Below are 15,078 nucleotides of genomic sequence, written 5' to 3'. Positions count from 1 at the left end.
TCATCAAAGTAGTATTTTTCATACAAAAATAAAAATATAATTAACTTTACAGGAAATTATAAATACAAATGACATTTTTAATTTACTTATTTTAGTGTATCATTTCAAAAAAAGGGAGAAAACGTAATAGATATAACTTTTCAACTGTCAGATTATTCAGTATTTACTACCAATAATAAATAACTATTTAGATTTCTATTAAATATTTTACATTGCATAATATACAACCTTATATAAAAATAGAGTGTTAATATGAAAAGCCATTACAGTATATTTGTTCAACTCGAATTTATTGGAAATCCTTTAACACTTCCCAAAATGCAACAGAAATATTTTTGCGCATTTAACCACGTGACATGCGCCATATTGTTGGGTTCCACGTCTGTGAAATACCACATTTGTAACCAAACTAAAAAGTGTAGTAAAATTTTATGTACTTATTTTCAAAGTTCCAGTTGCGGTTATTTATTATAGGTGGTTTTATTTGGGAAATAGGTTTATAATTTGAATGAAAAATGCCGACTTATTTCCAAAGACCTGAAAATGCTCTTAAAAGAGCAAATGGTAAGCTCTGTTACTACATTTTAGTTTTATTTTCAATTTTCGTCATCTGCACTTGCACCAAAGTGAAGGATTTATAACATTGAAAACAACAGAAATGAATTTATTTGTAATTAACAGCGAACTTGTATATATATATATATATATATTATGAAAATGAATTCGTACAAGGTCCGGACTGAAATTTGATGAGTTACCAAACACTTTACAATAAAAATGAATAATTAAAACTAAAAAAAATAAATTAACTATGAACCTGTATATAAATATTGATGAAACTAGTATAAAACTAAAAGTATTAACGAGCATTTAAACGGAGTATAATATGTTAAAGAACACATTAAACAACGTTTCTATACAATATAAAAAATAAAGGTGGTGGTTAGAAAAGTATGTACCCAAATGAAAAATTAGGAAATAGTGAATAATCTAATGTAAATATTTAAGAAGCATGTCCAATTTACATTTAAAGAACATCCCTCCATCACATGTTACTTGTGTTTATACTATGAAAAATGCAAGATACATTTTTTTAATTTTTACTTGCTGGGGAAATTTTTGAAGAAATGTGCCTTGCTTGGCTCATGCATTGAATGAGAGAAGCTGAAATTTTTTTAAAAGTTTGTGTGTTTTAGGCTTGAATACATAATGGAGCTTGCAAAGAACAATAAAACAAGGTATATATCATCATTAATGCTTACACTACCGAAATATGTTGGAGGATTTGAATGGTATCAGCTCATAGTTTGGTCCCCTTGAATATTTTTAAAAAAAGTCAAATTTTCATCATGTAATTTTTGGATTCACATTTATAAATATATAGAATCACATAGTAGTAAAAAAAAATGGTACAGTTGCAGCTGTATGTTTTAGCATTTAGAAACTGATTTTGAATGCAGCTCAATAAATGGCTCGTACCACGTTTGGTACTTTTATTTTATACAGTTGAATTTATGTGTGTGTATGCAATATTTTATGGTTGAAATGTTTTCTTATTTTAAACATACACATTTCCATCTCTTACGTAGTTGTAACATCAGTGGATCTATAAACATTGTAACAAGTGCAGTTTTGATAGCTATCTATTTGTGAATTATCAGGGCTATCTGAATGCTTAACATGGAAAAAAAATTCATCATAAAATTAATTTACATGCATTTCAAGCAAATATTGCATGAGCAATTGTAATAATGTTAAAACCAGAGAATTACATGAGAACTAAGATCTTTTTCATATCTTCTTTCAACATACAATAACAGTAACTATTCCTGACATTTTTGTAATTTTCATGTGTTGAAGAAAGCGTGTTGTGAATTTAACATGTGCCTAATGCTGATTGATTCCAAAAGCCATGTAAAAGTTTATAAGATAGGAAATTTGGATGGAAGATGTTATTGGGATCATTTTGTAGCAGATGAAACGTTGTAATTTCTAGACAGTGGGAATGGATGTGTACTCTGAATGTGGGTCATATATATATATATATATATATATATGAACTTATGATTTCTTTTATTAACTTGTAAATAATTTGGCTGATTTCAATAGTTACCAGAAAAAATTACCTTAAAGGGATTGATATCTTTATAGGAAATGTACAGGAAGTTAATGCATCTTACAGGCTGGTGCTATGTTAATTAAGAAGCCTCCATTGTATGATGCTGGCTATTGAAAATTTTGTGGAGGCTTTAATAGATGGAATCAGCAGTTTGTACATACTGCTTTCTAATTTGCTTAAATTTTTATAAGCCATTCTAGGTCTTTATATAGTATAAACACAATTTATCAAAAATGTTTTCACCTGCCCTTTTACTAGATATAGACCTAGACCAGTGTACTGATTCTTATGGTCTGATATTGGCTACAAGTAAACATATAAAACCATTAAAATGTTTGAATTCTAAATGCTATAAAGAATTACTAAAATATTTACTCTGTTTCATAAATAATTGGATTAAGTTTTGGAAGTATACATGGCATCAAAAGATGCTATCACGATTATATAGTCCTTAAAACAATAAAATGAACAGTCTGTCAATCATAAATAGAAAATCATTTTCTAGTTGGTTGTAAAAATTATTTTTACTTCTGGAAATAATTTGAGCACACTGAGTGTAAGAAATGAATATTGTTACCATAAAAAGTAACAAATCAAATGAGTGTATCAAAAAATTCAAAAATAAAACATCCTTAATATCAGCACATTGCCTTACTATTTATTACTTAATTTTTGTTTATTTATGCTTTTATTTTTTGCGATTCATGAAGAACTTGTAATACCTAATGCAAAATATTTTGTTTGATTATAAGACAGTAAGTTTAAATAATAGTTTGTATATGTTGATTAGGAGCAGCTCTTTGAATAAATTTGACAATAAGTTAAGGCAGATGGTTAAGCCTACTAACCTCATCTTACATGGGTGTCACATTGCTAATTAGGCTAAAATGTTTTTGTCCTCAGCTATCATAATGATATTGAAGGTGCTGAACCATTTCTAGGTTTTCTTTTCTTTGCTATCTGGGCCAAAAACAATCCTAAAAAAAATAATAATCTCCAATAATTATTGTGTTAATGTAAGTAACTGTCCTGATGTCCTTGTAAACAGATTCTTGTTGGTCTTGTCTGTCTGATTAGGTAGACTGTAACAACTACCAGTTAATTTTCCATCATTATGACTGCTGCTTGTAACCCATAAAGATTTAGTCTCTTGACCACAATTTTTGTCATTAATTCTAACGGAGTAGTTCATTCCTGACATAAGTCACTCCACCTTGTTTAATTTGTGACATGGAATTCCAAGATAATTCTTGTTACCAGGTTTTTCTGGATCTAATCAAGTTTTGGTAATTTCTGTTAATCGTAATCTTCCATTTCGACTGTAGCTTGATTAGCTGTAACTTTTAACATCAGTGTTAACAACTAAACTTACATTTGAAGCTGCTACTTTAATCCATGTCTTAGTTATGCTATTAATGTTGATTCCAAATTTTCCAAGCTTGCTTATCATTATGCAAGTTTAAACTATAGCTTCTAATACCTTGTTGCCTAAAATCTTTTAAGTGGAGTTAGGTATTATTGTTCAAGTTGGCTCACTTCATAACATGATGAGGTTTGTTTAGTTGAACGTTAAAAGTAACTCATGGTTGAAATTATTAATAAAAGCAGCTGACTTGTCCTGTGTAAATCACGCATTAAGTTGGAACTGTGGTACTTCATTTTCTTGGAAAATGATAGTTTCAGACCTTGTTAGCTAATTGGTTACCATGCATGGTTTATACATGTAATATTTCCCCACTGGTACAACATTGAAAAATAAAGTTGTATGTAAATTAACTAATGTTCTTTCTAATTTTTCTTTATAATGAACACACTACAAACTTCTGAACACTGCTTTTCTGTTCAGCTTTTTTTTTGAGTGGTTATTGGTGTCCAGCTCCTGCCTTATGTTTGGATATGGTATTGTTTAAATTGTAAGGCTGTTCTTCCACACACCTATTACTATTTAACTAATATATAAATAACTTGTTGTGCATGCAAATGAGTTAGTGGAGACATTACAAATTACACTTCTTTATTCTGTTAAAAAGTGTAAAACAAAAAAGGACATTATTCGTAAATAAAGTTAGAAAGTGGACCAAGTGTAGCTGTTGTAATATCAGAAAGGTTAAAAATCACTGAACAAGTTTGTTTTTGTAACTTACAAAACACAATTCTGAATCAAATTAGAAATAACATATGGACAACAATAGACTACTTAATCCATCAAAGTTCTCTTCACAACAACCCTAGAGAAAAGTAAAACCTTCAAACCTATTTTACTTTGCCTTCTATAGAAATCCATGTTTAAATGCTACTACTGTTACGGAGATTATAAAAGCATTGGTTACTGCAGTTGAGAATGTAATTTTTAACACCACAAGTAGAAACCTATATAAATCCTTTCTTGCATAATTTTTGTTATTAATTTATGATTTATGTAACTTTATGCTGTGGGATATATTATGTTTTTGTAATGTATTGAAGTTTTTATCTTTAATAATACAGGTTTGTGTAAGCATGGTGTGTATCTTTATCTTGAACACCTTTAAGTGCTAGTGTAGTATGATCACATGTACAGTTTTTAAATTTAAATACATCATTTATACACTTATAAAAGCCCAGTTGCTTTTGAAATTTTAATACTAAAATGGCTTGGAAACTGTTCAGGTATTGTTGGGATAAAATTAACACATTTGACATTGTTCTTTTTTAAGTTTTTCATTTAAAGTTTATTTTTTCTATTTATGTAGAGTTTATTGATGTTGGAAAAAAGCAGCGGGCTTTGGATGCTCTCTATGATGTCATCAAAAGCCGTAAACATCGCACATGGACCAAGATCCACGAACCCATCATGACCAAGTATTTGGAGCTCTGTGTGGAATTGAAGAAGAGTCATACTGCCAAGGAGGGACTTTTTCAGTATAGGAACATCTGCCAGCAGGTCAGTTGTTAACCCTACTAAGATGTGTCTTTCTACGGTTCACAGATCAGAGGCTATGTTATTGCATTTGTAGACTCGCATTCAAAGTTTAATTGAACTACTATTTTATGAATGTGTGTCAGTGAGTTTGGTATCAAATTGTAGATAATTGAAATTTTAGTATTGTACGATAATTACTTAAAAGTATTTAAACAAAATCTAAATATTGATTTTTGTGTGTCACACGTTGGTTTAAATTAGATGTTTGCGATGTTCAAACGTGTGTGTGTGGTAAGAACCTTCAATCTTTTCTGAGATATTAAGATATTAGCAAAGGTGGTCAACTTGTTCCATGTTTGAAAATACTTACATACTTATTTCATCAAATGATGTGTGTAAAATCAGTCAAAAGGTCAGAATGTGAGTTATTCTGATAAATTTAGCACCCATAAAAATATAAGTATTGAAATATTTTATCACTAACATGAATGATTAACAAGTTTTATTACACACAAACATAGATCATATATTTTGAACCAAGTTAGCTTCAACATTTATTGATCTGAGTCATTAGAAAAACATTTTCCAGCAGTTTTAAAATTGAGATTACTCTGGTTGGAAAATGTTTTGTGTAACTGTTATATAGATTTGTGTGTAAACCTTCAAGTTATTAACTTTTATACTATCAGTAGTTGTGTCCAAATATTTCATTGTATTGAGTTTTTTTAGTACAACAGTTATTGTAAAGAACTAATCAGTAAATTGAGTGGACTTGCTTATTGTGAATTTAAAATACATAGGAAACTCTTAACAATAATTGTTAAAATTAATTGCAAAATTTGGATGTTCTTTCTTCATCTCTATCTGTGACTTATATTATTTTATGGTCTATGGTCTCAATGCATCTTTATCTCAGGAATATTTCAAATTGATGGCATTGGTAACTGTAAGGGCTGAAGTTGTTTTCGATGATTGTTAATATGATCATCTTGGAAGGCTATTTGTATGCAATAGCACTTGAACAACTTAAAGTATAAAATACATTGTTCTAAAATAATATCAGTTACTTTTCTTTAAACTTTAAAATTATTAATTGTGTATTAGGTTAATATCAAATCCTTGGAAGATGTTGTTCGTATGTACTTGAGGTTGGCGGAAGAAAAAACGGAAGCTGCAAGACAGGAATCTCAGCAGAGCATTCTGGATATTGATGATTTGGATCAAATGCAAACCCCTGAAAGGTGAAGTATCATTAAGGAAGTATACATTTTGACTTTGAACACCTCAAAATGAAACTTATTTTTGTTTGATTTTCTTGGTTATATGTTTAGTTTTTGCATTTTTGAAAATTTATAGGTTAACTATGAAGAGTTCCTGGCATTGTGCATAGTTATATCTGGGTGTTTGAGACAAAAGATACAATGTAATCAGTTATTTCTTAACATATAAATGTAAGTTTTAATAATTCTGAAAGTTATTCATTTAATAAGATTCTGGTCATCGATGAAGGTGAGTATGATGAATCTGTACAGGTTTATACATTTGAATTTGTTTTATGGATTTACACATGGAGGCTCTGGTATCTCAAAGAGGTAATACTGTTAATTATACCTGATATACTAAAACTTAAAACTTGTATTTAAAATTTTCACTGTATGTTTCTAGGATTCAGTTTTTTTGCTTGATTTTTAGCCTCCTTTTGAGTGCTGTCAGTAGTGAAGATACTCAAGATAGGAAAGACAGGGTGGTTCTCACTCCATGGGTGAAGTTCTTGTGGGAGTCTTATCGTCAGTGTCTGGAGTTACTGAGGAACAACTCGAGAGTTGAACGTCTCTACCATGACATTGCCCAACAAGCATTCAAATTCTGTCTCAAGTATAGTCGTAAGACTGAGTTTAGGAAGTTGTGTGACAACGTGAGTTTCATAATGCTGTTAACTTAAGTGCCTTATTTGACAAAAATTTAGTTTGTTGTACATTTTTGTTCCAAAATCAAAAGAAAATAATGCAAAAAATGAATTTGTTACAAACATAAAACCAGATTGAAGATATGAAGACAAACATATTACTCTTTCATTTCAGTGAGATTTTGGTGATTAGACATTAATTTTACTGTTACTAAGAACATACACAACCACCTAATTAAAATTAATTATTTAGATTTAAGTGATCTTAAAGCCTACTAACCATTATGAGTGAATTTTTCATATACAGTAAGCTATTCACTTATATTTTTATGGTTATATTTTAGTCATATAATAGTCAAAGTTGTTTATATAAATTTATTTCACAAGTAATTTTTAACATCTGTAGATAAAAAAACAATTTCAAATGTGTGTGTATAATGATTGTAAAGTCTCACACACACACACACACACACACACACACACACACACACAGGGTGTTTGGAAAGTCACTGTGCAGTTTTGTAATCATGTTTTATTTAGTCTATTTCAAGCCAGCAACTGATAGCGGTGTTTAGAAACAAAATAAGAAGGATCCAGGCCTGTATTAATGCCAATGGGGGTCACTTTTAACATTGTTTATAATTGTCATTCATATTTACCTCCTGTATTCTATATTGAAACATGTCTGTTAATAAATATACAAGTGCACAGTGACTTTCCGAACACCCTGTATAAATAAATGCTTTTTTAACTCATCCTTATGGAAATAACTCCAGCATAAACTTTAAGTGATAGTTATTTTTGTCTGTACTTTATATGTACAGTTTCTTCATTAATTGTTGATCAGGTACACGAACATGTCTTAGTGTTTGTTTCCAGTTTATACTTGGTAAACAAAACTTATTTTTTTCTTTTAAATTAAAGTTGTTATTCTTTGATAATATAATGAAAATGTGTAAATGTGACTTTTCCTTAATTCTTAAAATTGTGAGGAATATTTTTATTAATGCAAATTATTTTGATTTTAGTTTTCTTTGTATGTGTGTAGAGTACAGATAGCCAGACTTTGATGTACTAGTTTATTTTAATCTGAATTCATGAATTGCTTGGAGATGGATGTAATGTTAATACAATATGGTTTCAAAATTAGCAATGTCTTTATAAAATGCATTTTTACTGAGAAAATAGGAACATTTCAGCATTACAACATGAGTTATGAGTCAAGATGTTGGTTAAATGGTTACTGCATATTTGAAAGGAAATGAGAAAATATAAGATTACAAAAATTCCACACAGTACTTGAGGGGTGAGTAGTAAAAAAAAAAAAAAAAAGGAAAATATTACAGATAAGATGAAAAAGGTTACGAGTGAAAAACATCATTATAATATTAACCCTAAATACTGAATTTTCTGTGGCATACTTTATAAAAGTTCAAACACTTATTTTTCAGTTAAATGTATTTTACCTATGCTAGTTAACCACAGGATAGAAAGTTTGTTTCTCTGTGTGTTTGAGAATGGATTTGCACTTGTGTTGCAGCTTCGCACACACTTCAGTCACATACAGAAACATCAAAACCAGCAAACTGCTGTAAATTTGAACAATCCAGAGAGCCAAGCCATGCATTTAGAAACACGTCTTGTACAGTTGGATATAGCCATTCAAATGGAACTTTGGCAGGTGAGCTTTAAAGGAGTAGAAAGTAAGTGAATAGAGTAAGATTAGAGAAATAATAGAAAGGATAAAAAAGGTCATCTTTAATACAACTGAAAAAGATTGAAACGTTGTTCTGTATTTTAAAGTTTCAATACCCCTACTGAGCTGTCTCGAGAATATGAGGTTGTGTTAAGTCTTGTTAAAGTTGATTATATGAGGCCAATAACTCTTAAAATAAGAATCATTCTTTAAGCAACTGATCTTGCTAACACCAGCTCAAAAATTATTCACTATTTTGATGCCAACTTCAGGTGACTAACACTGGTGTTTGAACTACCCATTAGTCATCCCGGCAAGTTATTATTAAAATTTTGCTACATGTCTTTTTAAAACTTTTATTACTTTTTGAAAATGGTCATAATGTCACATAACTCGGAACCAGGACTGGAAAGGCCAACTTCATGTGACTGACAGTGGTTTTTGTACTTACCTGTCTTCCTGGTGGGTCATGATAATTGCCATTATGCTACGGAAAGTCCTTTACAACTTCTCTTACTGTAGTTTTTCTCTTAACGTTGTAGACTAGATGTAAACATTGCTTTTATGCTATTTATGTTTCTTTTTTGACCTTTGTTTTGTTTTACCTTAATTTCCTTTTATGAATTTTACTACATTTACTTGAATTTTACCTTTTTACCGGATGTTTGGTGCAGACAGCCTAGCTACTTTGTGCCATAAAACACTAAATCAACCAACCAAACACTATTTTGATAAAAGAAAATTACAAGAAACTTGTGGCATACACTTTATGACTGAGACAATTTTTATTTTTGGTAACTGAGTATTGTATCTAAAGTTCAAGTTGTGCTCAGTATTTGGTTTAATTCATGACTCATTCTTCAGTTTATATTTAATGTTTTGATCTTAGGTGATTTCCATTCCATTTTAAACTGTTTAACAGTATTAACTTCAGCTGTATGATACCATTTTACCATATGCTGCATTTGTATTTACCTTTTTAAGGAAGCATATAAAGCTGTAGAAGATATACACAGTTTGATGGCACTATCCAAGAAACCACCCAAACCTCAGCTAATGGCTAATTATCGTCAAAAACTTGCTCTTGTATTCTGGAAAGCAGGAAACTACCTGTTCCATGCATGTGCATTGTTTCGCCTTTTCCATCTATCAAGAGAACTGAAGAAGAACATAACTGCTGATGAAATCCAGAGGTAATGTAACATTTTGTAGCAGCTACTTTAGTTGGATTAAAATCATTGTAGGGCATAAGACATCAACTTACTTTGTTAATTGTTACATTACTTGTGAGCTAACATATGAAAATTTGTATACAATATTGAGTCTTTGTAATCTTTTATTTTTGAGTAATTTTGTAATTCTAAACTAGGTATTTTATACGATTAGGAATTTCATATTCTGTTATTAGCAGAATTAGGGGTAGTAATAGTGAAGTACCTGAAACAATTCTTAAATGCACTCCATTAGTTGCTGAAGGATGACTTTGTAGAAAACATCTGCTATGAACTAGGTGGGTGGAACTTGTAAAGTGATGTTGATAAGTTCCTGTGGTTTTCTTGGTTTTTGGAATATTATTTTGAAAAGAGTGGGGGTGTGTTTATGAAATAAACCATACTTTTTACAAATAAATGATGTGTTTGGCTTAAGTTTAGCTTGACAAATACAAATGCATTATTACTTAAAATTATGAAAAATATAGACTGGAAAATATAACATCCTCCCTTCACTTTGTTTGTGGGCAATAATTTGATTATTAAATTAAAAATTGCACATTTTGTGTGTTTGTAACAGTAATCATTGTTAAAACATATAAGTATTTTATTTACACATGTTTTGTGTGTGTAATTTCTTTCTTAGGATGGCTTCAAGAGTTGTAGTTGCAACACTTGCTATTCCTATGCCACCCAATCGACCCGAGATTGACCGTCTGGTTGAAACTGATGAAAACATCATTGATAAGAACAACAGAATGTTAGCTACGCTACTCGGCTTATCTAATCCACCAACAAGGTCATCGCTGGTCAAGGATTTGGTATGTGCACCTGAAAATCCTACTAAATATTTCATTCATAGACACTGTTCTGGTCATTTTACAGGTTTGGCTTTGTTGGCAAATGGAATTTTAACCTATTTATAGCTTTATGTATAAAGTCAATTAAATTATTGTACTTTTAGGACATACAGTGCTTTATGCTTTTTGCACTACCAAAATTATTGCAAAGGAAAAGTATGCATCCAGTGCTTTGTCTGTCAAAATCAGAGAAAACTGACTCCAAAGGTCCGGACTGTCTCATGGATATATTTTTAGCTTATTGTCACAGAAGTAATAAAAGTGTGCAAGTTAGAAACTTAATGTTAGGTAAGAATACTCAAATACAATTTGGACATTCAGTTTTGTAGCTTGTGCACCTCGTGATATGACTGAAAGTTATTCCTGTAATGCTTATAACTCAGTCTTTTTTTTTAACCGTACTACTTCAGTGTGACAGATGGTTTTCCTAAAGAAACTCAGCTTTACTGTAAGAGCAAGTATCATGAAACTATCTGTTATAATATACAGTCGTCTTAAAAAGTTAAAAAGAAAAATTTAGATTTATTTCAAGTTTATTCCCCTTGACATTTCTGATTGCTCTGTAGTTAGTGTTAGGGTACAGAAGAAAAGAAATAAAAAAAAAACGTTTTACAAAAGAAAATTAATCAAATAGGGCACAGAAGTTATACAAATGAACTTTGAGAGGACAAAAATAATTAACCTTTTATTCATAGCATAAAAACCTTGCACTTAGATTAGTCAGGATCTGAGTTAGATTGAGTCAATAAATTAAAAACAAATATTTAGTAAAAAGATTAATTCAAATTTCTCACTGCATTGTTTGCAATATACTTATAATGTTTACTGCAAGCCTATATTTATCTAGTCATCCATCCGGAGGTCCCTGTTAAATTCTTCTGTTCGGGTTTATTTGCTTTTGAGTGAATGGTTTTTCATTTATACTTTGTATAATTCATGTTTCTTTATCTGTTGTAATCATATGAGGGTATTCACTTAGCCTATATTAATATTCTGGTTTTCAACTGATTACAATTTACTTACTAAAATCGAAAGGTATATCACAAGAAGAAACCAGTATTGAAAAGCAATTAGAAAGCCAAGCTTACCAGTAGTATGCATTTATAATTACAAATTTAAAGTTTGATAATTTTTGTTTTAGTACATTATACCTATTTTGATGGAAGGAAAAACAATGTAAATATTTTGGAGAAAATAATAAAATATTTCTTACATATCAGTTAATAAATAAAGGTAGCATGTTGTATTACTGATTACATGTTACTTACTGCATCATTTGTTCTGTCGTGTGAAAATTACTATTATTTTTTTGATATAATGATAATGTGCAGCCTGGAATATTGTTTATACTACGTATGTATACTTTAACATTATTACATTATTAACTTTTACCTACCAAATACCCTTTAGTAACGTATCTGGTGGTTCAGACAATAAAGGTGGTTAGAATTAGGTGATTGGGTGTATACTTTAACATTATTACATCATTAACTCTTACCTACCAAATATCCTTTAGTAACTTTTCTGTTGTGGTTAAGACAATAAAGGTGGTTAAAATTGGGTTATTAAATGATGTAATCAATTACCTTTCAGCATCAGTTAAATCAGTGTCACATAAAATAATTGCCTAATCACAATCGTAATTAAACAAGTGATGTCATAAAAGTACTCAATTAAATCAAATTGGCATTTTCAATTATGATTTCTCATTATTGGGGGTTATTTTTAGTTAATTCAAAGTCATTCAGTTTAATTTATTAAGTGTTACAATGCACAGAAATAATATATGAACATTGAAGTTTTCAGATAGCTGAATGTAATCTTTCATGAGATCAATGATTAGTAACTGTCTCAAGATGTTATTTGTATGCAGTTGAGTGAAGAGCTTTTTTTTTTTTCATAAACTTGTGACAGTAAAATTTAAAGAAATATAACAGTAATAACCTCATTTTGAGGATAAACTCTAATGTGATAATTTTCATACATGGTATTTAATCCATATAAGGTGATGCCAGTTTTCTTTACTTTTATGACTTATGTTCCTAGCAAATACAGTTAATTCAGTTAAACATTCAACTTGAAGTTAAAAGAAAGCTTAACTTCCTTCTCATAGAATAGATTTTCTTTGCTTTGCTGCTGACCTGGCATGGATGAATAGTTAGGGAATTTGACTTGCAGTCTTAGGGTTGCGAATTTGATCCCCGTTACATGAAACGTACTCGCAGTTTTAGCTGTGGAACTGTTACAATGCGATGATCAATCCCACTATTTGTTGGTAAATGAGTAGCTCAAGAGTTTGCAGTGGGTAGTGATGACTTGCTGTCTTCCCTCTAGCCTTACACTACTAAATTAGATGGCTAGTGCAGATAGCCCTCGTGTAGCTTTGCATGAAATCTAAACAAAACAAAAACAAAGCTATGCTGCAATTTATGTATTTTCTTCAGTGACTATTTTGTTGGTTCAACAGTGACTTCAGATGAATTTCTATTAAATATGGATTAATGTATGAAAATTGGACTTTTTAGGAGAATAAATACTTAACAAAGCTGGTTAGAAAATCATAATTAGTGAAAAATTGTACGAGTAAGTGACGTATAGTCTTTATAACAATTAAATCTTGTTGTTTGAGATTAGAATTGATGGTAGTATCAGTTTATTCTTCAGATGTATTTCTCTCTCAGTTAAGATTTGGAGTCATACAGCATGCCCACCCACATCTTCAAGACTTGTATCGGTGGTTAGAGGTGGAATTTCATCCATTGAAGCTCTGTAATCGTGTCTCCCAGTGTATTGACTTCCTCAACAAGTGGGAAGATTCCCCTGATCTGAAGCAGTACATTCCCTGTCTGCAGAACCTAACGATAATGAGATTGTTAAAGGAGGTAATTTTGTTTGTACAAGAGTAATATGGTCATGATCTGAGAAAGTGTTCATCTAGGGTTGCCTTCTAATCTACTTTTGTTGAGTGTTTGAGCCTTGATAATTTCTCAAATATAAAGTTAAAAAAAATATTCATACCAGTTGAAAATGAGTCAAATGTATAACATCTTCTAAAAAAACAAATGTAATATAATTGACAATACCAATAATAAAACATTTGCTGCAGTTGCAAGTTTAAAGTATAAAATTACAAATCACTTTTTAAAACCAGTGGGTTAAACAGGAAGAGTTCACATTTGTGAATTATTTTATTTCTCAAAAAAACTTAACGTGTATTGAATATTCAGCATATAGCATAAATACTAAAGGCAGCATTTTGGGGTAACATTTGTATATCATAGCTGTTGCAAAGCAACGGGTGTTGGCATAGATTTATTGCTTTTTTTTAATAAGTTTTTGCTTCAAAACATGTGACTCAAATTTGTTGAAGCTAAATTGAAAGGTTTTAAATTTTCACACCAAATACAATAGTCTTATGCTTCAAGCCCAAGTACAGTACTGTTGTTTCTATGGCTTTCAAATGGGAAATGTTATTAAATAATGTAAAATAGTTATTCTGCAGTAGTTTTGTTTTAATCACTTCATTTGATGTTACATATATATAGTTTTTTTACAGCCTTTTACTTTTAATCGTATTTTTTGCTTTGAAATTTAGTTTTTACAGTTTTGGTAGTAGTATTAAAAATTAAAATCTGGACATTAAGTAATTTATATTTTAAGGCCTGAAGGCTGCATTGTGTTGAAAATAAATTCAGGTAAACATTTTCAAACTTTTCTATATCATAAATTGCTTTTATTATTGATTTTCAGGTGTCCCAGGTTTATCATACAATTGAGCTGACACACCTAATGGAACTTGCACCTTTTACCGATAAGTTTTACTTGGAGAAAATGGTTGTAGAGGCTGTTCGAAGAAATGATTTGCAAGTAATTACAGGGTTTTTATTTCTTTTAGTAATGTTTTTGATTTGAAAGTTAAGTTAGTGTAAGTTTACTTTCTCTACAAAATGGTGTAATATTCCTTTTAGCTAAACTTATAATATCAGTACCAAGAATTTGATACCAATATTACTTACAAATACTGTAAGACGTTACAAGGGGAGCAGTTTCCATCGATTCTGATAATCTAATGAAAAATTTCTGGAAAAAAAGTTTTTAGCTAAATTTATGATACAATGCAAAATTGAATCAGCCCAGTTTTTTATTAAATTTTAACCACATATACCTGTTAATGCAGTATTTTGTATTTAGAAAACACCAAAATAGAATATCTTGTAGCTAATACACAAGTCATGGAAAATTAAATTTTTCTTAAGAGACAATTTTATGTTATGATATATAAGACATTTTTTCAAACAAAATAATAGTAGAATATTTTTGTTCACATCTCAGCTAGAGGGATGTTACATATTTCTGAATGCATTTGTTTCATGTTTTAAGTGTA

The 15,078-nt window shown here is 30.1% G+C and overlaps 1 protein-coding gene across 1 annotated transcript in view; it reads left to right on the top strand.

The window, feature by feature from the left end:
- Nucleotides 1-325: 325 nt before the first annotated feature.
- eIF3a (eukaryotic translation initiation factor 3 subunit a) overlaps nucleotides 326-15,078 on the top strand; it is a 38,192-nt gene continuing 23,439 nt past the window's right edge. The window contains exons 1-9 of the mRNA XM_076512758.1: nucleotides 326-564; nucleotides 4,852-5,042; nucleotides 6,126-6,262; nucleotides 6,714-6,936; nucleotides 8,468-8,608; nucleotides 9,608-9,816; nucleotides 10,481-10,655; nucleotides 13,376-13,576; nucleotides 14,445-14,561. Of these exons, the coding sequence (XP_076368873.1) occupies nucleotides 516-564; nucleotides 4,852-5,042; nucleotides 6,126-6,262; nucleotides 6,714-6,936; nucleotides 8,468-8,608; nucleotides 9,608-9,816; nucleotides 10,481-10,655; nucleotides 13,376-13,576; nucleotides 14,445-14,561 (1,443 nt within the window). The 5' untranslated portion in view covers nucleotides 326-515. The remainder of the gene's footprint in view (nucleotides 565-4,851; nucleotides 5,043-6,125; nucleotides 6,263-6,713; nucleotides 6,937-8,467; nucleotides 8,609-9,607; nucleotides 9,817-10,480; nucleotides 10,656-13,375; nucleotides 13,577-14,444; nucleotides 14,562-15,078) is intronic.

The sequence above is a fragment of the Tachypleus tridentatus genome, chromosome 7 (genome assembly GCF_004210375.1).
Source record: "Tachypleus tridentatus isolate NWPU-2018 chromosome 7, ASM421037v1, whole genome shotgun sequence".
In the NCBI taxonomy this organism is placed as follows: domain Eukaryota; kingdom Metazoa; phylum Arthropoda; class Merostomata; order Xiphosura; family Limulidae; genus Tachypleus; species Tachypleus tridentatus.
This window is presented reverse-complemented; position numbering and strand designations above follow the sequence as displayed.